The sequence below is a fragment of the Drosophila santomea genome, chromosome 2R, assembly GCF_016746245.2.
Source record: "Drosophila santomea strain STO CAGO 1482 chromosome 2R, Prin_Dsan_1.1, whole genome shotgun sequence".
NCBI classification, from domain to species: Eukaryota; Metazoa; Arthropoda; class Insecta; order Diptera; family Drosophilidae; genus Drosophila; species Drosophila santomea.
The window spans coordinates 20,159,767-20,181,514 of record NC_053017.2 but is presented as its reverse complement, the minus strand read 5'-3'; the positions used below and the strand labels follow the sequence as shown (position 1 = coordinate 20,181,514).

The window sequence follows — 21,748 nt, the reverse complement described above, 5'->3', positions numbered from 1 at the left end:
AGATAAATAATTATTGCATTAGCTGCGCTCTCGATTCGTTTCGTAGCAACGCCCCAGCTTGATTTTGATTTTCAGCCGGGCCGCGAAACGTGACACTTGCCTATCAGATGTGGCACCAAAGCCAAGTGGCTCGAGGAGGGGGCATGTGGCACGTAACAGCTAATGGGTAACAGGTAACAGGTAACCGCGGCGAGGGTTGTGGTTGGCCAGATGTAAGCGAAGATTCGCCCCCATCGCGTATTAATCTCTTGTCCTCCAGCTCAGGGCATAAATAAAAATGCTTGAAAGCGTTGGAACAATAAATAATGAAGTGGCAAATTAGGGCTATTAGTTGGGAAGTGAAATATTGTTTGACAAGATAGGAAAGAAATCATTATGCTTAACATTCTTGTAGATTCTCACATCGAACTCCAAAGGTGTTTTATTTACTCAATTAGTAACGTGATAACGTTGTTGTAGTAACATTTATAAAATAAAATATGCAACCTTTCTGCCTGATAACCGAATGAAATTAATAAATTCCACATAAAATAATTCCAGAGAATTTTCCATGTTTTTGATACAAGAATTTTGTGTATCGATCTGCCTTTTTTTGGGCTTGCATATTTATCTGCTTTTTATGAGTCGCAACGTATTTATAAGGCGCGCCAATCATTGTTACACAATAATGTGATAAATGCGTCAGGGCAATTAAAGCTTAAAATGAAATTATTATGGTAAATGGAATATTTGATATCTTATCAGAGATAGCTTTGAAAAGTACAAATCATTTCAACTGAACCATTAGCTTATGTAAAATATTAAAAATTTTGTTTAATTTTATAGAGATGCTTTAAGGCTTCATAATAAACATGAAAAACTGAATATTTTCCATAAGGTTAAATAGGCCATTCAATTTTATTCGGCTGCTACACGCTGAAGTTGGTAACAAGTTGAGAGCCATTCAAATTGATTAGTGGATACTAATTTCCCTATCTCGCAGTCCGATCAGCCACGAGGGGGATTCCATTTATGGATCAAATCACTTCTTGGCCAAGCGCGGCCAGTTAACAAGTTTCGTTCAGTCCGTTCAATTAGCGGCCAACGTTTGACGCTTGTCGTTTCGGATCGGATCGGATTGGATTGGATCGCTATGGGTTTACTTATGTTAATCAGTTGGCCGCGATGCAAATGAGCGTTAACAGCGCTGCTGCTTTTGGCTAACAGCGCGCCCAAAAGCTCGCTACGGATATTTCGCTCCAGAAAAGACGCGGGCAGTGGCAGTTGGTCAGAACGCGTTTGTGTCTCGAGCGAAGCGCACGTGCCGGGAAAGCGATACGAGTTCGCAGTGCCAGGAGGCCGAGAAGGAAAAGCTGGGGAAAAACTGCCCCTACATTTTCCAGCAAACAACAAATTGGTTTGAGTGTGTGAGTGCGTGCGAGTAGAAATCTTGTGTAACCCGGAGAGCGAGCACGAGGGAGACGGCTACAGCTGGGAAATTCACCACATTCGCCATGGACATGGATTTTCCGCTCGTGTGAAAATGCTCGCACGCTCACAACGTTTCGGTTCGCCAGCAAAGGCAGTTGCTCCTCGCATTTTCGCAACGCATCGCATCGCGTGCGTGTAGTGTAGTGTAGTCTAAATAAGACCAATCAGAATCAGAATAAGTCAACGGTCAATGGTCAAAAAGTAAACAAAATAAACGCCACATGTCGATGTGCACAAGTGCTTGCAAACTAGAAAAGTTACTACCCAATGCTAGGCACTATTAACCAAAAGGAATTCTAATAATAATACCCCTCGGGATAATAACGGAAAAGCAGTCATAGCCATTATGGCCATTAAGCACAAAAAGAGTGACATGAAAACGTGAAGGGAAATGTGTTCCAAATGGAGCAAAAAAAAAACACGCTAACGCAAGTCGTTTGGAAATGATAGTAACTGTTGCATTTCGCTCACAAAGACTTTCGTAGTTCTGCGAACACAGAGTTTCAGCCGAGTCCTTTTTGTGGTTCAGTTTGCGGTTTTAATCAATGCTGAATATGTTGTTTGCAGGGTAGCAAAAGAGTTGTTCCTACAGCTGATTAGATAATTAAATATTCATATTGGAGACATGGAAATATGTGGGCTTTTAAAATGCCGCAATTAGTTCGATACTTGAGTAATGCAAATTATTTTGCAATTACGCCAAATGTAATTATAAAATAATTCTTTGATAAAATGTAAAGACCAAAGAAAAAAAAAAAAAAAGGATTTAATTGTTAGTGTTTTAAAGTTATAGCTGAATTAAAAAGAAATTCATTTTTATTTTAGCTGTAGGAACTTGCCAGTCACACAGCTGACTACATATGTTTACAGGGTATGGCCCCATCGAGTCCCAAGTGGGCCCACCTGCACAGGTGAGAGCAGTGGCCAGCAAGAACGTGTCTGTTAGCGAAGCACACAAAAATTGGCGTTGCAAAAATTTCAATAAAGCTGCAAAACAAAAGCAAAACATTGAAATAAAAATTATTTCGTTTGCACATCGCTTTTTTATTTGCACGCGCGCTCAATCTTCGTCACTTTTTTTGCGCCTTTTTGTTTCAACAAGCTGGGAAATATTATATTATTTGTCAGTTATTATTTGGCCCATGTTTCACCATATGAAGGTGCCCATCCACCCAAAACAAAATAAATAAAACCCCTTTAGAAATTCTTTTGTATAATCAAACGTCGGGGCATTAAAATGAATGCTAATTATGAGCTTGTTTGTCCCCGGTGACATGTGCTTGAGTTTTTGTTTAATTGCTGCGCTTGTTATGAGAAAAATCAATTGAAATCGATGCGAGACGCGAGTGAAAAATAATTAAGCAAACGGCGAACGTGCGGCCAGTGATTAATAAAATTATGCAAATCGCCTGTTGGGCAAATTAAAGCGAGATTTTGAAGTCCAGTTTGGTTTTATTATTATTTTCTCTCTGTCGCCCATTATTAACGTTAGATGGCATTTAAGGCCTAATAAAAACACGCCGACAACAAAAACTGAAAATCAATAAACACAAAGCCAGCAAAAAGTACGTAACCAGCAACAACAGCAGCAACAACACCCAAATGCGGCAACAACAAGTGAGCAAGTTAAAGAACCTTTGCGATTTGTAAACGCTGCGAAATACCCGTCGTGCAAAAACCCACAAATAAACAACAAAATCAACAAGAGCAAAAAAAAAACATAAGAAAAAAAACCGAAAAAGAACATTTAGCAACAATGTCGGAGGGCAGCGATAACAACGGGGATCCCCAGCAGCAGGGGGCGGAGGGGGAGGCGGTGGGCGAGAACAAAATGAAGTCCCGCCTCCGCAAAGGAGCCCTCAAGAAGAAGAACGTCTTCAATGTCAAGGATCACTGCTTCATCGCCCGGTTCTTCAAGCAGCCCACGTTCTGCTCCCACTGCAAGGACTTTATCTGGTGAGTGATTCGCCTCCCCAAAATGTCGCATCCTTCTTATAGAACCCATTCCATACTATACACCCAGGGAAAAATTAGCTACTGAAACGGTCATATGGGACTAGCTCAGCTGAATGGGTTTATGTGTAAACTCAATCTGAAAGTTGAGTTCTAATGGTATATGCATTCAGCTCGTTAGTGTTATATGGAGTACTGATCTTATCATGACCTAGCCTAATCTAATTAAGAACTTAAGATCATATGCTCACATGGCAGGTCATAGTAAGGTCATTATTCGGTAGAAGCAACGATTTTCTCCGGGTGTACGCGCACATATAGAGAGAGCTATCCACGTATGCGAATACAGCCCACTCCTCGACGGCACTTGTGGGTCTACCAAGCATGGCCAGCAATGCGTCCACATAACATCAGTGGCGGGAATCGATAAATGTATATTGACAAGGCGAAAGAACCGAAGAAACAATGGGGGAATAAGGCAAATACTAGTAGGAACGCACATCAGCAAATACAAAACACAGCTCAATTTTCAAAAATGAATAACGTATTAAGTTGGTGGTCAACGCAAAACATAAAGACTTATTTAATCTGAGATTTTTGTTGTTTAGCACACAAAAGTGTACACATATGAAAGCAATCTGGCTTGAATGCAGACCAAATGAATGCAGGTCTGTGTGTGTGTGGTTTAATAATCAATTTATTATTTCAACAGAATGCTGAAATCCTTTGGGGAAAATCTAAATAAAATATATATTAAATAAAAAATAAATAAGAGCTTATTGCTAGGATAAATAACAACAAACTCATTTGGATTGCTATGACAAGCCAATCAAAATGTTTGAAAGAATAAATTAAATTAAAATAGCGTTATTTTAGCCTTGATATGTGCAACAAGCTGTAGGACTTCAGTCAACTTAATACGCTGATATACTTGTTGTTTTTGTTGGTCCTAAATTCCTGCCAAAATCTACAGAATTCTACAGCCACGAAAAACAAAAGCCAACCTGTGTAATATTTAATGCAGGTGAGGCTGCCGAAATCTTTTTTAATCCATTGTTGCTCCCAAGCAAAAACAAACAGAAGGGCAAGGTAAAAATGAACTCAAATTGGGAGCTGGAGGTGGAGTAACCTGTTTACTCTTGAAAGTCCCGGCAGTCCTGGGGTCCCAGTAGTCACTTCCTGGCCTCTGACAGCCTCCCCACGGCTTATAAATCAATTTCATGAGCATTAAATTCACCTCCGAAACACCAGATTCGTGCTTCTGCGCCGAAATCTTATTTGCTGACATGAGTTTTGAACAGTATTTTGGTTTTTACAGCGGCTATCAGTCGGGATATGCATGGATGTAGGTATTTTTTCAAAGGATATACTCAATTCCCAGCCACTTGTGTAATGCTAGTAAATCCTGGTAGAATTGTATTTCATACCATACCATTGAAGAAAGTCCTAGTGTCTTTCGCCCACACAAATTAATTAATTCGTCACTCAGCACACACACAGACAGAATTGCCCGCCAACCACAGACACTTTGACGAGCAATTCCAGTGATATTAATGCATATTTAATAAACAAACAAATTCTATCTACCCACAAAAGTGTCATAATGCCACAGCGTTTTCGTTGACAATTTAAAGCCAGAGGAGAGTAATGAATGGATATATAGAAGTCAAGTCGCTGGCATAAAACTGAGCCAATTCATTACGCTTGTCGTCTTGTGACTCCTCTCGTCGCAATCGCTTTGGGCTCTTAAGCTAATTGCCGGCCAAGACATTTTGGCAATAATTAAATTAATTGCTGTTTAAAATGCTCCACCAGCAGTCGTCAGTCGCCAGTCGCCAGTCGCCAGCATCATCGATCTGTGCCCATAATCGGGGTGGGGCCAAGACCAAAGTTTATGTTTTTTTTTGGCCACCCGTCGTCCAAAAAGCGAAACGAGCGGAAAATAAACAACAAAATGCTCCGCGCACTGCATCATTATTACACGTAATTAACGCGCTTTGACAGCAATACCAGCGAACAGGTTAAACGCCACGCCCCCCACAGCAAACGCCCACTTTTTTTGGGGGGCTGCAGCTAATTAACAACTTCAGTGGCTGTTAGACTTGGTTTCGACTTTTAATTAATAGTGCGGGGACTTTGGGGGCACGCAAACACACTCACACACACCCAGAGAGAGTGTTGGTGTTGCAAAAAGGCGTTGCAGGCACGTAGTTGAGCCACTGGGGGGTGTAAAGTGGGTGGTGCTGTGAGCGGGTGGAGCTCGGTGGGTGGTGCGCCTGTGGCAGCAAAGTGTCAGCCACCTTCTTTTGCGGGTAGCAGGTGAAACATTTGCCATGTTTACGGCACGTCATTTGCATAATAGGGCGGAAACCAAAAAGGTCACGATGGAAATTCCAGATAGCACCTCCAAATACCCTGAACATATCAATTTGCATTTTTCAAATGATAAAGGTGATACTCAAAGGGATTTCATGATAAGTGCACTTACTTGGAATCACATTGGAAACTGCTTTAAATGGAAATGGAAATTTCGTTCAAAATTCAAATCAAAAGTAATTTTTAAAGTTGCATTAGAACTCGAGAAGTTAATTGAAAAGTTAAAGTAACTAAAGTTAATTGAGCCATCTAAAGACAACTTGCTTACAAAAAAAGTGGTTGAAAGAATCATTATTTCATTACCAAATTAGGCAGTTTGGCCATTATTTTAAAATAAGCAAGAATTACAGGACACACTTAGCCCATCGCTTGATTAATTAACTTAAATACCAAACACTCTTAACAACGTGTCTTTGTGCCGGTTTTTCAGCGTGGTCGGAAAATATGCGCGTTATTAAAAATGGCAATGCAACAAAAACAGAGGCCGTGAAAAAATAATTGCGAGTGGACAAATGGGGGAAAAACAGAATCATAGTATAACTGCAGGCGCGGGAAAATTGCTTTTTCACTTCATTTGATGGGCAAACAAAAATGGGAAACATCCCAAAGGGGGAGGTAAACAGAAAGCAGCGAAAAGCCAGAAGCAGACAACCTGGTCGGTCAGACAAATGAATTAAAATTAAATGAAATATAAAAGTGAAAATTGGTAAATGAAATGAATAAAAAATGTAAAATGAAAAATGAAAAATGCGCACTGCAACAAACAGAATTATGAAACGAGCCACAATTTCGCACTCGTTAGCAGCGATAACAAATCGCCCGATTTGACCGATTTGCGTGAATTGTCCAAGTGGTAACGACCTAATCGGATCAACTTTGCGATGGCTTAACGGACCGAACTTTAACCGGGTTTTGGGGTCCATTCGTGCTGAAACTTATTCAACTGCAGCTGCAAAAGTTGGCCAAACTTGCTCCTTCTATTATTTATATATACTTCTTCGTAAATTTGCGTTTTCCCACCGTGCATGTGAATAATTTGCCATGTCCCAAATTGCACACTGGACTCAGCTGGGCTTGGGCTGGGGTTTGGGTTTGGACTTGGGGTTGGTTGGCCAAGTGGTTTGTGGTCAAGTCATTTATGGTCTGGGGCTGGGACTCGCCTGGAAGCCTCGCACGTGAGCCTTTTGGCTTCACCCGCCCATTAACCAGTAGCCCAGAAATGAAATGGTTTTCTGAATGGCTTTAAGTTTCTAGTTTAAGCTGGCAAGTATGCGGAATAGGCATGGCACGTTCCAAATAACTACATGCCTATTTAAATGTTCGGCCTTGAATTGAACACCAAAACAGCTAATGACCAAAAACAAATCACTGTACAAAAAATAAAAAAAAAATCATTCGCTTTCATAGTAAAAATGTATATAAAATCATTGAACAAAAAAGGAAAAAATCATTCGCTTTGATAACAAAAATATATATAAAATCACTGAACAAAAACTGAAACTCTCATTTCCTTTGATAGCAAAAATAGAATACACATTTACTTTAAAGCCTTATCCCATATTTCCTTGCCTAAACTAGAAGGTATATTTACTTTAAAAGACGTTAAATTATACTATATATAAGGCATAAAAATGTACCATGGTCAAATAAAACGTTCATTGATTTTATTCTTTTAATGTATAGATGTATGAAAAGTAATCCATTTCGAAATTAAACAGTTGACCAAATAGTAAAACCAAAATTCCCAACCAAAATATTTAAACTAGCTTAATTAAGTTGATTATCACCGCTGAAACTTAATTTGATGACATACGTAATGACATTCACGTAAATAATTGAAGAGCTAAGGGTAAAAGGTTCATTTTGAGTTGTAACCATTCATTTTCCGATCTGTTTTTATATTGATTATTTTAAACGGCCCACTGAGGCAACCGATTTCGAGTAGCATATTGATTAATGGGAAATTAAATATTTATGCTAATTGATGCGATGGCAGTAGCGTAACGAATATGAATTGACCCTGTGGCTTCGATGTATTTTCAGGGGCTTCGGAAAGCAAGGATTCCAGTGCCAAGGTAAGGGTTCATCTCGAGAACTTTGAGCTCCGAATAACCCGTTCTCCGGTTGCAGTTTGCTCCTATGTGGTGCACAAGCGGTGCCACGAATACGTCACCTTCATTTGCCCGGGCAAGGATAAGGGCATCGATTCGGTAAGTGCGCACCAACACATATGCTAAATAGGATAACCATATGCCATATATATACCAACTGCATTTCCATGTGCGAGTAATAACACGTGGATACAGGGGGATTCGGAAAAGGGGGGTCTTATTTGCATTGCTTTTAGTCTTTGTGGGCTCTGTCAAATTAAACTGTCATTTGGATTTTCGGTTATGCCCGGCTCCGTCCGTCTGTCCCAAAAAGTCCCAGCTGTCATGTCCTTTTTCCCCGACTCGCCTGTCAACTTTGCTTTGCAACCGGCTAAGCAGACTCGGTCTAAAAATGCGACTTTTCCCCTGTCCGACCGGGGTTTTCCTTCGCCCCTGGGTTATGGAAAATGTCATTTGGATTTTTCCGCATACAGCAGGCTACGCTGTATATTTATTCAGGCAAACCGCAACATGCAAAGAAATGGGAGACTTTTGATTTTCAATTCAAAGCAGTCGTATTCGTCCTTAAAATTCGGGGAAGCATGTGGAAATATCCTTATCCGTAGAATCCAGCTTTGCTTAAACTTAACATTTGGCATTATAAAAAGAGACTTACAACTGGTAAGTCTTTGTTTAAAATTTTCTTGAAGTGTACAGCTGTGTGTCCAAGTAAAAATGTTGTGATGGGGCGACGGCAAAATATGGCATAAATATATAGAGAAAAGAGTCTCAGATGGATTGGCTTTTAGGATAGGAGGGATAGCTATGAAATAAAGTAGTTTTTTCCGAGCTTAAATTTGGGTTCGGCTTCCATAAGCCACGCACATGGAAATGCAGAAAGGGCATATTTTTAGTTAAAGAAAAAATCTGTTGCAAACTTACACTGAACTTATGTAGAGTTGGTCATTTGTTATGATTTCAATGCGAAAGTTTGCAGCGAACTTGTTAATTTGTCATTGTGCTCTGTTGATTTACCAAAAACCAAAATTTGTGTTTTGTATTCTTTTCCATGTGTGCATCCACCAAAATCAAACCAAAAACTCAATTCGCTGTCCAACTCACGCTGTCACGAAACCACGCACCAATAATATATATATGTATATTTAAAAACCACAACAAAACAAACTGAATCCGCAATCGAAATTGAAATTGAAATTGTTGCAACCAACAACCAAACAACCAAAAAAAAAAAAAAATACATATTATAAAATGAAATCGAATGTACAATCAAAGGACTCACCAAAAACTCAACACAATTTCGAGCCATTCACATACGCAGGACCCACGTTCTGCGATCATTGTGGGTCCTTGCTGTATGGCATTTACCACCAGGGTCTCAAATGCTCAGGTAACCCTTGACCCCTTAAAGCTAGAAACCCTTTTTTTGTACCCCAAATAAGTGTTTTCCCCTCCGGCTTCTAACTTCTATCTCCCTAACCACACAAAAGTTTTCGCTTCTCTCTTTCACTTAACTTTTAATCCTTTTCCAAAAAAAAAACCCCGACTGACAGTGTAAATAATGATGATAATGTGTGCGTGAGCCAGTGTGAGTGTGTGTGTGTGGTGCTGCGTGGGAATTAAATTTTAAACGCAATTTGACCTGGTCAACAGCATGGAGAAAGAAACTTTTGCAGGCCCTAAAAGTTAATTATTTAAATTGTTTTACCTACAACACACACAGATATACATGTACATGTAAGCAGGCCGCACCTTTGTAAATATGTCGTTACACCCAGCAAAGACTTCCTCTTTTTTCCGTATTTTGTTTGCCTGCTCTTCACTTTTCCCGTTTCCGAACCGCACTGAAAGTTTTCCACGTGTAACCCACTTTTCCGGCCACCTTTCCGCCCATCATTCCGCCCACGTTTACCCCGCCCTCTGCAACCAATTCATTTGCATAATTATGCACATGCCAGGGATACTCGGAGAATTCTAGTGGACAGGGGGGGGGCTAAACTTTGTTGCCAAACAATGCTTGTCATTTGCTTAGAAATTTTGTGTGCAGCTGCCCAGTGATATAAATATAATTTTAATGTGTTTTTTGGGCCCACTAGCAAATTGTGGAAATGCCACAGATAAAACGCTTTTCGGGTCCTGACCCAATGTTGTTGCCATTGGGGCAAGCATAAATGTTTGAAATTCTTTATGCATTTGCTAGCGCAGTTTGAGTAAATATGTTTGTCTGGTTTATCCACCTTCACAACTAACCTTAATGTTTACTATAAAGAAACCTTACATTCAAGCCCCAGATATTGTAGAGGTAAACAGTGAGCTATCACGGATTTTTAATAACACCAGATATATGACAGTCCTTGCTAAAGCAAGGAGTTTCCCTTCAGTTGAGTTTAACCCACTTGCTGTCAGTATTAAGTACTATGTTGCCAGTAACTCCTGTAAACCGTCTTCCATGTGGCTTGTCACTGGTTCTGGCACTTAATTGAGAGCCATGGCAACTGGCTTAATTAGAACGAGTCAAGTGTAAACACCAATTGCAGAGACAATAAGAATTGGAAACTCGAATGTCACATTCAACTCGGCTGCCAAGTGTGATGCTGTAGCCATGGGAACCTTCAATTGAATTTTCCCATGGAAAGTGCTTAACACGCTTCACACACAACTCAAAATGTGGCTTTTCCTCTTGTCATGTGTATTTGAAATACAATCCGGTCCAATGAACCTAGACGCTGCCATTTCCGATTGTGCCTTTTGACTCCTTATTGCCGCCTTTCTGCATCAAATCGGATTAAATTTATTGCGACAGGTGTGTAGGCAAATCAATTTTGCGACAAGCCGAGATGTGCACCACAGATTGAGAGTTCGCCAAACATGATTGTGATTCGTACTCGAGGCGGAAATTGAAAACAAATGCAGTTAGGCCCATTAAATGCTATCAGATGGCGGTCTGTCTGGATCCACGCACAAAATGACTACACTTACTAGCCCATATGATCGCCCAACTTTTCTTATCTGCGCTGTCGGAATAAATGACATGGCAATTTATATTTGCCAACCAAACGCCCAACCAAACTCCCCATTCGTTATCGGCGGGTATCAGTTGTTAATATGCTGGCAGTTATAGCACATACATACATAGCCATGTATACGATGGCCTTTTATATACCAAAAATTACGTTCAATGGAGTGATGGAAGCTGCCATTCCGCTAGAGGATGTGATGTGATGATGATAGCGATATGGAAAAGTGGGGCCTCAGGATTTCCCGATGGGTGGGGGCTACAAATTTGTTAGGTGACAGCGAGGAATGCTGTGATAAATTTGCGCTGCAAATATTTTTTACAAATTTTTTGCTCTGGCACGTGGCAAATACATAAGTAGGCGTCAAATGTGTTAGCCAAATGAAATTCTAGCTGCGTGTGTGTGCGTGGGCCGTGAGATTTATTGGGAAATGTCTGACGGGGCGTTTGTTTACGATGCTTTCATGTGGCAGATACTGTGACGCAATGATAAGAATAAAGCACACCATTTCATACAGTCGAGCTTCATTGGCTTGAACTTTTATGCCCGCTAAAATAAATTGGTTCACTTCAATTGGCTTACAAAGTTGAAGAGATTTTCTTTTCAGACACCTTTTGTACACTGAAAATTGTATAAAAGCCATATTTCTCAATGAAACAATTAATGTTACATGGCTTCACTTAATTGGTAAGTTCTTTTCTGCGAAAAATTTGTCGTTAATAGTAGAGAAGAAAACATTTACCCTTATATATTATCAAGCAGTAAAACGAAATAACAAAGTCCCTGTTTGTTTTGACTTTCCCAAATAAGCGAAGAGTTTCGCCACGTACTATGTATATACATAATCCTGAATGGCATTGGGGTTCCACTTTAGTTACCCCAAATTCCGCAGTGGACGGGTCTCGATCCGGATGTCAACACCTGTGGCTATCCAGGGCAACTCAAAGGCGAGTCCAATTGGAGGCCGCATACACACACGTGTTTACCTTCAATGCGATTGCATTTTGTCCAAACAAATGCCCCCCACCACCGCCCACAACGCCCACCCTCGCGGCCTTGAGCATGCCCGCCAAAGTATGCAACAACTTTTTTCGCTGCGCCGCTGCCAAGGACGTTCGTTTGTGTGTGTGTGTGTGTGTGTGTGTGCGTGTGTCTGAGTGTGCGGGCGTATGTTTGCTGTTCGCTGGTGTTTGTCTTTTGGTAGCGAAAGGATATTAATGGCTGAGCAGCTGTTGAACCTTGGCAGAGACAAACAACAAATTGCCAAGGCGCCCCGAAAAAAAAGATGGGGCATGGAACGCCAAGTATTGGGAGGCGGGAAACCACTCAGTGGATGCTCATGCAGGCACATAATGCTATCAAATGTCCTTGCCCGGGGTAAGCACCCACCACAAACTGACACAACAATCGACTTGGTTGTGTGGGTGAAATACTCGCCGCCCACAAAAAGGAAATAGCCTTAAAGTTTTCCGCCAATGTCACGTGTGAGAGAATACCTTTTTTGTGTGAGTGCAAGAGGTCCTTGAAAAGGATTAGGCAGCATTTGTCTCTGCAACCTTCGCCGTTTACTTACTGTTCTACTGTGCAATGTACATATAACTATGTATATATATGATATGTTTGTGTATATACACACTCATCACACTGCCGCACATAAACCCTCTTCCATTTTCATTTGATTTCGCTGTTTGCGACATGTGACGGCCAACTTGCAACTTAATTAACGTCGCGTTTATTTCATTAGCACGAAAGCAAAACTGCTGCAGTGGAAATCATCAGAACGAAGACGAGAAACGGGTGGAGTTTTACGGGGGTAAACACTCTGTTGAGAATGCATATGAAAGTCTTTAATTATACGTCTCAAAGCTCTGTTGCCGAGTTTTCAAATTTAATCAATATAATCGTTTATTAAAAGCCATTTTCGTTCGTCTATACAAAAGGTCATCCTAAATGCTCTTTTGACTTGTGGAAATCTTATTTAGACTTTTAATTTGTGTCATAAAGGAATGTGGCTAAACCAAAAATAATAACTAGATTATCTGTGTCCAATTCAACAAATTTGTACTAAAATGAAACAATATTAATATCGTTAAATACATTATTATTTTCTGAAACTACCATAACGTACATGACCTCATTCATCCACATTTTAATCTGATTATGAAACAAACAATATTTATGTGATAGTTAGGTGATTTCATCTCCAATTCTGAGTATAAATATTATAACACCTTTATTTACGTGATATTTTTAAACCATTCTGCATTTCAAATCAATATGTATCTATTCGTAGTTGTATCAGCTTCTTGCTCATTTTATGTGTCCATACACCATTATGTTTTGTACTTCTTTGCGTTGATTTGCAATTACACCTATGTGCACATACATATAGTAGCTGTATCGAACACCTATTCCTATGCCCTGCGTTAATTTTCCATTAGTTTTCTCTTCCAATACCAATTCGAATTCCAAACCGAAATCGAAATCGGTCAGGCGCATCAAATGCCCCACAAATGGCAGAATGTCACCTTCCTGTCGCCGACGTTCTGCGATCATTGTGGGTCCCTTTTGCACGGCATCACGCACAAGGGTCTCAAGTGTCGAGGTAAAGTTCCCCAATTGGACCCCCCATATATAGCTAACACATATACTATAATACTTAGTACGAGTATAACCTGCTTTGGCGCCGAAAGTGTCTTCAACTCATTTGCATTTTTGGTGGCGTTGCCGCAGAGTTTTTAGATTGTTGCAATTTACAATTAGCAGTGCTTTGTTTCCGCTCAAGTGTGCACTTGTATTTGTGTTTGTTTTTGCCACAGTTTGTGTGTGAGTGTGTGTGTGTGTCTGTGGGTGAGTGTGGGTGAGTGTTTTGCACACTTGGGCAAATTGTTTGTTGTTGCTGTAGTGAGTGTCGCTGACAAGTTTTCAGCAGCTTTTCCCGCATTTCCCCCTATTTTATTTGCCTTGCCAGCTGCCTGCACTTGGCTTTCTTTTCATTTTACGTTGACATTCTTAAAAACTTGTTAATTTTCACATTATTGCAAGTGCATGTTAAGTTTGCAAAGCCACTTAATATATGTTTACTAATTTTAAAGGCCCCACAAACGTTTTGCGGACTTTTAGATGCCATGGTAGCATATACTTGTTCCATTTGAAGTAGAATTCAATAAAAATAAACAATATAACGATGTGTTTTAGGGGTATACTTGCCTTTTTAAACCAATGATTTAAATCATTTGCAAATGTAAATGTGTGAGTGGAGTGGCAAGGAGGTAGTTCCTGAAATGTAAAGTTCCCATCGACATTTATAATAAAATTGTAAGTGGTAAGAACATTTTGGGTATTATTAAAAATTGTACAAATGTGTAAAATTCGCTTATTCGTTTTTTGATCAACAAATGAATTTAAATAGTAATCCCTAAACTTACTTTATAAATGGGCTACGTTTTGGAAATCAAATAAGGCGTCATTGGAATGCGTTTAAACTTTAAAACGCATTATTTTTAATAAATGGTTGGAGCGATCATTTATATATTTGCCCTGTCGAATGAGTTAAGCTAATCCCAATTCAGAAAATTCATTTTTCACACCACTTGCTACAAAATGCGCCTGGAAAGTCAAATTCAACTCAGTTATTTACTTTGCACAATGAATAGCATTTCGAAGCTCCTCGTGTTGGCAGCCATCCTCTTCCTTAGCATGGGATCTGTCTGGTCTCAGGCTCCCTATAAGAGTCAGTATTACGCCATTATCTGATTTATGGGATCTGCTAATATGGCCATTTAAATATTCCAGAGTGTGCCAATGGGAAAGGGTTCTGTGTATCAGTTCGCCATCGCTGCAGGGCAATAGCACCGCCCACTGAATGCGGCCCAAATGAAAAGTGCTGCAAGAGGTAGTTGAAAACCCTGATTCAAACTGAGCTGTGTTTTAGTGAAATAAAAAGCTCAAACCTTCCTCTTTGAATCCAAATCTTACTTATTAGTATGGTTTTCTTATATATTAGTATTGTTGATTGAAAACCCAAATATAGGTTGGTGTTTAGTTGGGGCTACTCAGGGTCCTCCTTCATTTAGGAGTCATTAAATTATGTCACTGAATGTGGGCTCTACAATGAATACTAGCTTCTTTTGGTTGATACTTGCATCAGTTTTTCTGATTGCGGCCGCGCAGCTGAAAAGAAGGACTATTGGTGCACGTACGTACTGTTCACCTAGTTTGTATGATTAATTTCAAACATATATTATCTAATTTATAATTTAGGTTGCGGACAGGGATGGTGTGTCATTAGGTCAAACTCATGTCGAAATACTTTTGATTATTGTTCGAACCCAAATGAAAAGTGTTGCATATTTAATAGGTGGAGAAAACCTTAATAATGGGTATAATTTTTACTAAAAGCCCAAAACCGTTACACAATAAATAACTTGAATATTACGTGTTAATTTATTTGTTTACAAGTAAGCCACATTCTCTACATATAAAAAACTAAATATACTTTAGACCCTAACGAATCAATTCAATGTAGCACCTTATATATACCCAATCCAAATATGACTGAATCAATTTATTACGAAGATGATCATTTTTTTGTGGGTCCTTCTGGTGGTAACTCTCCTGACTTTGACCTTTAACCCCGCGCGTGGGCAAAGAAGGACGCTGGGTGAACGTACGTACTACACATTGTCGCTATAGTCAAACTCCTAGTAGACTTATCATCAATTCAGGATGCCGATCAGGATATTGTGTAATTAGGACTCACGAGTGCATGGATACGGGGTGGTATTGCTCAAACCCAAGTGAAAAGTGTTGCCAATTTCCTGGGTGGTCTCGAGTGACAAGGAGAGGCTAACTAGAACAAATCCTTAAAAGTGATGCTTACGTTACTCCTTCTGCACATTTTCAAGATTTTTTCTTGAAGTTCTTCTTGAAGAAATACATCAAAAATGTTACTGATTCTAATATTCTTGATCGGAATAATGGGTCACGTAGACCGGTGAATTTTAAGTAATACGCCAATTTTGACTTAATCTAATAAATTAAGTATGGCGATTTGTCGTAAGATTTAAGTAAGCTAGATTGCAACACTTTTAGTGTTCAAGTTTGTTTCGCTAAGAAAGGGGAAAGAATCGAAAATGCAAATCAGTGGGAAATTTTTATTATTATTTTAAACAACACAAATCAATTTTATGGTGTAATTGGATCTTGCATAACATTGCGCTTACTGTCAATTGTAATTATCAAGCTACATGCATCCAAAAGCTATCAGATAGATTCATTTGATTTCTATCATTAGACAAGGATGGACCATCTTTCATTGTTATTTCTTATAATTTGTTTGATGTCCGTGTTGCATTGCTCCACCGCTCCCACACACCGTGAGTGTATTGCCAATTCCAGCAGTAGACGCGTTAACACATTAGCCCTATAAATATTTTAGCTGATTGTGGTCCAGCTGGTCGCTGCTACACTGTAAACTCACACTTTGGAAGTTTTAGACAGACAAGATGTGTTCCTTGCAAACAGCGTAGATTTGACTAAAGTTTGCTGTTGATGGACTTTGTTTGCCAAAATATATTCCATGCAACAAGGTGAAAAATCAAAATGTAGTAGCCTGCTAGGATAATTAAAGAGGTTGCAATAGCAACTTAAAGATAAATATTATTTTTATTTAAAATGTTTAAGTAAGGCAAATTTAAATGTCAGTTACTGATTTACAAAACTACAAAAAGCTGTATGTAGAGAGTGCAATCAGCAAGGGAATACGATTACAAATGTATATCAGGCAAAATGGAGGCCACAGTATGAATACACACTCATATCTGTGTGTTTGTTTTGTACGTTGAGCTCGGCTCCTCCCCTCCAAGGGAACCCTTTTTTTGCGACTGTGTACACATTTTTGCTGACCAACGTGCCACAGGGCCGCCCAGTGAAACGTATCTTAAATATCACGCATACGCAGCGGGGGCCCGAATGAAATTAAGAGCCTTTCAAGGGTGGCGGGCGGTAAGCAAAAGTAATTTTACACTTCACCAAAGCGGAATGTTGGCAAATGAAAGGAAGCAAAGGGAAAAGTCGAGAAAAGCGGATATGTGAGAGGAAACTGAAGCAATCGGCGAAAACAGAATGATGCCCTGGGATGACCGATGATGCGGCAAGTGCTTTAATTGAAAACAAAACGTATTTCATGAAAATGAATAACAATTCGATTAAAGCGAATAATTTCCAATTCAACGCTTGCCATTTGCCACTTGTCAGAGTCAGAAGTGTAGCTCCCATCGGCGAGAAGCAACAGTTTGTCAATTTCCGCTGGCAGTCAAATGGGAGGAAAACAAGCTCTAATGGGTCCGATGGGAGGAAAATTGGTTTGGGTTTTTTTTTACTGATTGGGTCGGCCAGAGTGCCCCCACATGACAGATTACGCGACAGAACGTCCACAGGTAAACGTTGGTTGCCAACGACAGACGCGGTAAGTACTACTACTATTATCCTCACTTTGCTGCGTGTGCGAGACTGTACCTCTGTGCGTTTGCGTTTGCGTGTGTGTGTGTGTGCCATGTTCCACTTCAACATCCAACTCATGCCTATCAATCCTACTAACTCTATACTCTATAAGCAAGCCCCCACTCCTCCGCCTTCAGACTTTACAGAGACCAACAGTTGAGATTAAAAATCCTTTTCTCCCACGCCCCCAGCATGCGACATGAACGTGCATGCCCGCTGCAAGGAGAACGTGCCCAGCCTTTGCGGATGCGATCACACGGAGCGGCGGGGTCGCATTTATCTGGAGATCAATGTCAAGGAAAATCTGCTAACTGTCCAGAGTAAGTGGACAAGCCAGGGGAATACACATTTAAGCCGCTTAAGCATTGTTACCAATTATGGCCGCACGGTCTAAGTTTTGTATTTGGTTTTTGCCTGCGCCCCCCGTCTTTACGGCGAAAAGTTTACGGAATATAAGTATGCAGGGGCAAGTGAAAAAATTGAATGCCCGGGGAAGCCGCAAAGTTTCCCAAGCAACGCGCTTAAAATGTTACATCTTCTCCCACAGTCTTTGCGCCTTTTGAATTCATCCATTGCTCTGCGTTCCGTTCCGTTTCGTTTCCTTTCCTTTCCCGGTTGAAAGAAGTCTGCTTCACGGCCGAAAGTTGCAAGTCCTCTGGGCTCCTGGGAAAATTGCTTACGATTTGCATTAATTCATTATGCGCGCTTAAGGAAATTCTCCGTATTCGTTCTCCTTCGTTAGCCGCAAATGCCACATAATGAATACTAAGCTAGACTGCAGTTGCAGAACAAAAGAGTGGAACGGGCTGCTCTGCGGGTGTCCTCCAGGACACAATGCTTTGTGCTTCGTGCCCAGGAGCATGTTTCACGTAATTTCCGCAGCTGCTTTGTGCGAGGAGTTTTTCACTCAACCGGGATGGGTCTTAATTGACTGGTTATGCCACAGCTGTTTGCACCACCCACATTCCATTGTCCTGCTTTTCAGTCAAGGAGGGTCGCAATCTCATACCCATGGACCCAAACGGCCTGAGCGATCCCTATGTGAAGGTGAAGCTAATTCCAGATGACAAGGATCAGTCCAAGAAGAAGACTCGCACCATTAAGGCTTGCCTAAATCCTGTCTGGAATGAGACACTCACTTAGTAAGTACCTGAAGCAAAAGGAATGATATAAATGAAAATTGTTTTGAAGTGAATATTTTGATATAGAATTTAATGCAAGACCAAATTTCTTAGTCCATACCAAATCCATGTTGTGTCCTTTTAGTGATCTGAAACCCGAAGACAAGGATCGACGCATCCTGATCGAGGTGTGGGACTGGGATCGCACTTCGCGCAATGACTTTATGGGTGCTCTGTCCTTTGGCATCTCGGAGATCATCAAGAACCCCACCAATGGCTGGTTCAAGCTGCTCACCCAGGACGAGGGCGAGTACTACAATGTGCCATGTGCGGATGATGAGCAGGACCTACTCAAGCTCAAGCAGAAACCATCGCAGAAGAAGCCGATGGTAATGCGCAGCGATACGAACACACATACTTCTTCCAAAAAGGACATGATCCGGGCCACGGACTTTAATTTCATCAAAGTTCTCGGCAAGGGCTCATTTGGAAAGGTGGGTAGCTAAACTAAGCTATATGATTTGATCTAAGGATGTTCGGTAATTACCAAGTTCAAATATTCAAACCCAAAATTGATGTGGATACTTATATCCTTAGGTTTTGCTGGCTGAGCGCAAAGGCAGCGAGGAGTTGTATGCCATTAAGATACTCAAGAAGGATGTGATCATTCAGGACGACGACGTCGAGTGCACCATGATCGAGAAGCGTGTCCTGGCGCTAGGCGAAAAGCCACCTTTTCTGGTCCAATTACACTCCTGCTTTCAGACTATGGTGAGTTTATCTTGGGAGAACATCGAAATCGAATTAAAATGAATTAATTATTTTCAGGACCGTTTGTTCTTTGTAATGGAGTACGTGAATGGCGGCGATTTGATGTTCCAAATCCAACAGTTTGGCAAGTTTAAGGAGCCCGTGGCTGTGTAAGTGCTTAATTAATTAAATTAATTTAATTACTTATCGTGGTGCTTGTAGATTTTATGCCGCCGAAATAGCAGCTGGACTTTTCTTCCTTCATACCAAGGGCATACTGTATCGGGATCTGAAGCTGGATAACGTGCTGCTGGATGCCGATGGACATGTGAAGATTGCCGACTTTGGCATGTGCAAGGAGAACATAATGGGTGACAAGACCACAAAGACTTTCTGCGGCACACCCGATTATATTGCTCCAGAGGTATGTTTTCCACAAAATAAAGATATTATAAGCAGATAATATATATAATTTGTTAAATTTCTGTTTAGATAATACTGTATCAGCCCTATGGCAAGTCGGTGGACTGGTGGGCCTATGGAGTACTGCTTTATGAGATGTTAGTGGGCCAGCCACCTTTCGATGGCGAGGATGAGGAGGAGCTGTTTGCCGCCATAACCGATCATAATGTGTCCTATCCAAAGAGCCTGAGCAAGGAGGCCAAAGAAGCGTGCAAGGGCGTAAGTATTCACGCAACCTATAATCCTCTGTTTATTTATAAAGATTTTTTTGTAGTTCCTAACTAAGCAGCCAAATAAGCGTTTGGGTTGTGGTTCCTCTGGCGAGGAGGATGTGCGTCTGCATCCGTTCTTCAGACGCATCGATTGGGAGAAAATAGAAAATCGCGAGGTGCAACCGCCATTTAAGCCGAAAATTGTAAGCCAAATGCATAATTAAGTTTACCACATCCTTATTAAATACGTTTATTCTACAGAAACACCGCAAGGATGTGTCCAACTTTGACAAGCAGTTCACATCAGAGAAAACAGACTTGACGCCCACGGACAAGGTGTTTATGATGAATCTGGATCAGTCGGAATTCGTTGGCTTCTCCTACATGAATGCCGAATACGTTTTTAGCCCATAGATCCGATCTGATCTGATCTAATTTCCATGCTTCGCGTTGTGTCCTCTAAGTCTATTTTGATATTGATTACTAAAAAGACATCTTGTTAATGTTTGTTAAGTTTTCTGTTTGATTTTCAACCATTATATGTAACTATATTTATTGAATTGTTAAGTTTTTAGTTAATTTTAAGATCTAGAAACTGTGAAACAGAGCTTTAGTTATGGAATATTCGAATACTGTTCAAAAGGCGCGTCCTTACCTCAAGCCAACAAAAAAAGCAATAAAAGCAACATGTCAAATACTTGGTAGCCTATCACTCTGCATAGAACTTTGATCAATTCTGTCAGATTTCCAACAAACAAAAAAAACCATTTCAAAATAAGTATTTCAACGAGCTTTTAGCATGTGAATTTTCCATTTAGCCAACATCTAAGTGTTTTTTGTAGCCAATTAATCGATTTTAATAGTAAATACCGTGAAAAGGTCCCATACATTCCTCGATATAGCCAGGAAATGAGAGACTTAGGAGTTTTGGGCCATATTCAAACGTCATTCGATTGTAGTGCTAGCCCCGGCATTATGATCAAATCGAAAACGCGTTTAGGTGAGTTCGCCAAAGAGGGAAAAATCGAGGAGAACATTCAACATTCCCAAGATATTAAATACTTAAGCCGTAATATCAAAGAAAATTCGATTCTTCTTAATTCCATTAAAATATCAATGTGCGTGTAAATTAATTTTACGTTTTATTTAATGAAAAAAAAAAAAACAAAACAAACATTGCAAAAACACATATATATAGCTCGTCTATATATATGGCTGGCATAGAGTCTCAATGTACCATAACTAACAAATTGCATAGCAATAAGTTAAGCTTAGACGATACTTAACACTAAAGCTGTAAAACCTAAACTAAAAACTAAAACTGTTTGCTCCTAGTCAAGGGAAAACTATGTTAGATTGCTCTTGAGTCGGAAACTTTAGTACCTTCGCAGGAATCTAGCAGCTAGCAACTACTGTTTAACTATGGGAAAAGACAATCTACTATAAGCATGTAAAACTATAGTCATCGTATTATAGCCTAGACCGATTTCCAAATTAGCGCCAGCAGAGCTAAGCTTTTGTGCCTCTCGTAGCTATCTTTCTCTCATAGAAGAAACCTAAAATGAATTCATGCCAAACGAGGCTATGCGTATTACGTATCTGTATCTATAGGAAAATTATAAATTATAAAATTATCTGTGTCTGTCGGTGGGGAATTTGTAGCCAAGCTAATTGCGTAGGGCACAACAGAGGAACTTAAATGAGAATTAACAATTAACCAGAATCGGTAAAGCTTAACAGTAGTTTAAACTAGTGAATTCGAGACGTAAACAGAA

At 40.1% G+C, this 21,748-nt stretch overlaps 3 protein-coding genes across 9 annotated transcripts; all 3 read left to right on the top strand.

The window, feature by feature from the left end:
• The first annotated feature begins 1,262 nt into the window (after nucleotides 1-1,262).
• LOC120444868 (protein kinase C, brain isozyme) lies at nucleotides 1,263-20,670 on the top strand. 7 transcript variants are annotated; one of them, XM_039624838.2, is made up of 15 exons: nucleotides 1,263-1,406; nucleotides 2,963-3,426; nucleotides 4,742-4,768; nucleotides 7,843-7,874; nucleotides 7,930-8,009; nucleotides 13,418-13,529; nucleotides 17,620-17,748; nucleotides 18,414-18,570; nucleotides 18,695-19,043; nucleotides 19,147-19,320; nucleotides 19,378-19,469; nucleotides 19,522-19,723; nucleotides 19,792-19,980; nucleotides 20,036-20,176; nucleotides 20,235-20,670. In XM_039624838.2, exons 2-15 carry the CDS (start codon nucleotides 3,227-3,229, stop codon nucleotides 20,385-20,387), a joined length of 2,037 nt encoding a protein of 678 aa, XP_039480772.1. In that variant the 5' UTR covers nucleotides 1,263-1,406; nucleotides 2,963-3,226; the 3' UTR covers nucleotides 20,388-20,670. The 7 variants fall into 7 exon arrangements, with proteins under 7 accessions (XP_039480772.1, XP_039480767.1, XP_039480775.1 ...); XM_039624833.2 differs by lacking the exon at nucleotides 13,418-13,529 and adding an exon at nucleotides 9,183-9,297; XM_039624835.2 differs by lacking the exons at nucleotides 1,263-1,406; nucleotides 13,418-13,529 and adding exons at nucleotides 1,544-1,671; nucleotides 9,183-9,297.
• On the top strand, nucleotides 14,498-14,890 carry LOC120444869. Its single transcript, XM_039624842.2, has 2 exons — nucleotides 14,498-14,657; nucleotides 14,720-14,890. The coding sequence occupies exons 1-2, from the start codon at nucleotides 14,528-14,530 to the stop codon at nucleotides 14,821-14,823; spliced, it is 234 nt and encodes a 77-aa protein (XP_039480776.1). The 5' UTR covers nucleotides 14,498-14,527; the 3' UTR covers nucleotides 14,824-14,890.
• On the top strand, nucleotides 16,227-16,583 carry LOC120444870. The gene is made up of 2 exons (XM_039624843.2): nucleotides 16,227-16,302; nucleotides 16,365-16,583. Exons 1-2 carry the CDS (start codon nucleotides 16,227-16,229, stop codon nucleotides 16,463-16,465), a joined length of 177 nt encoding a protein of 58 aa, XP_039480777.1. The 3' UTR covers nucleotides 16,466-16,583.
• Nucleotides 20,671-21,748: the final 1,078 nt, after the last annotated feature.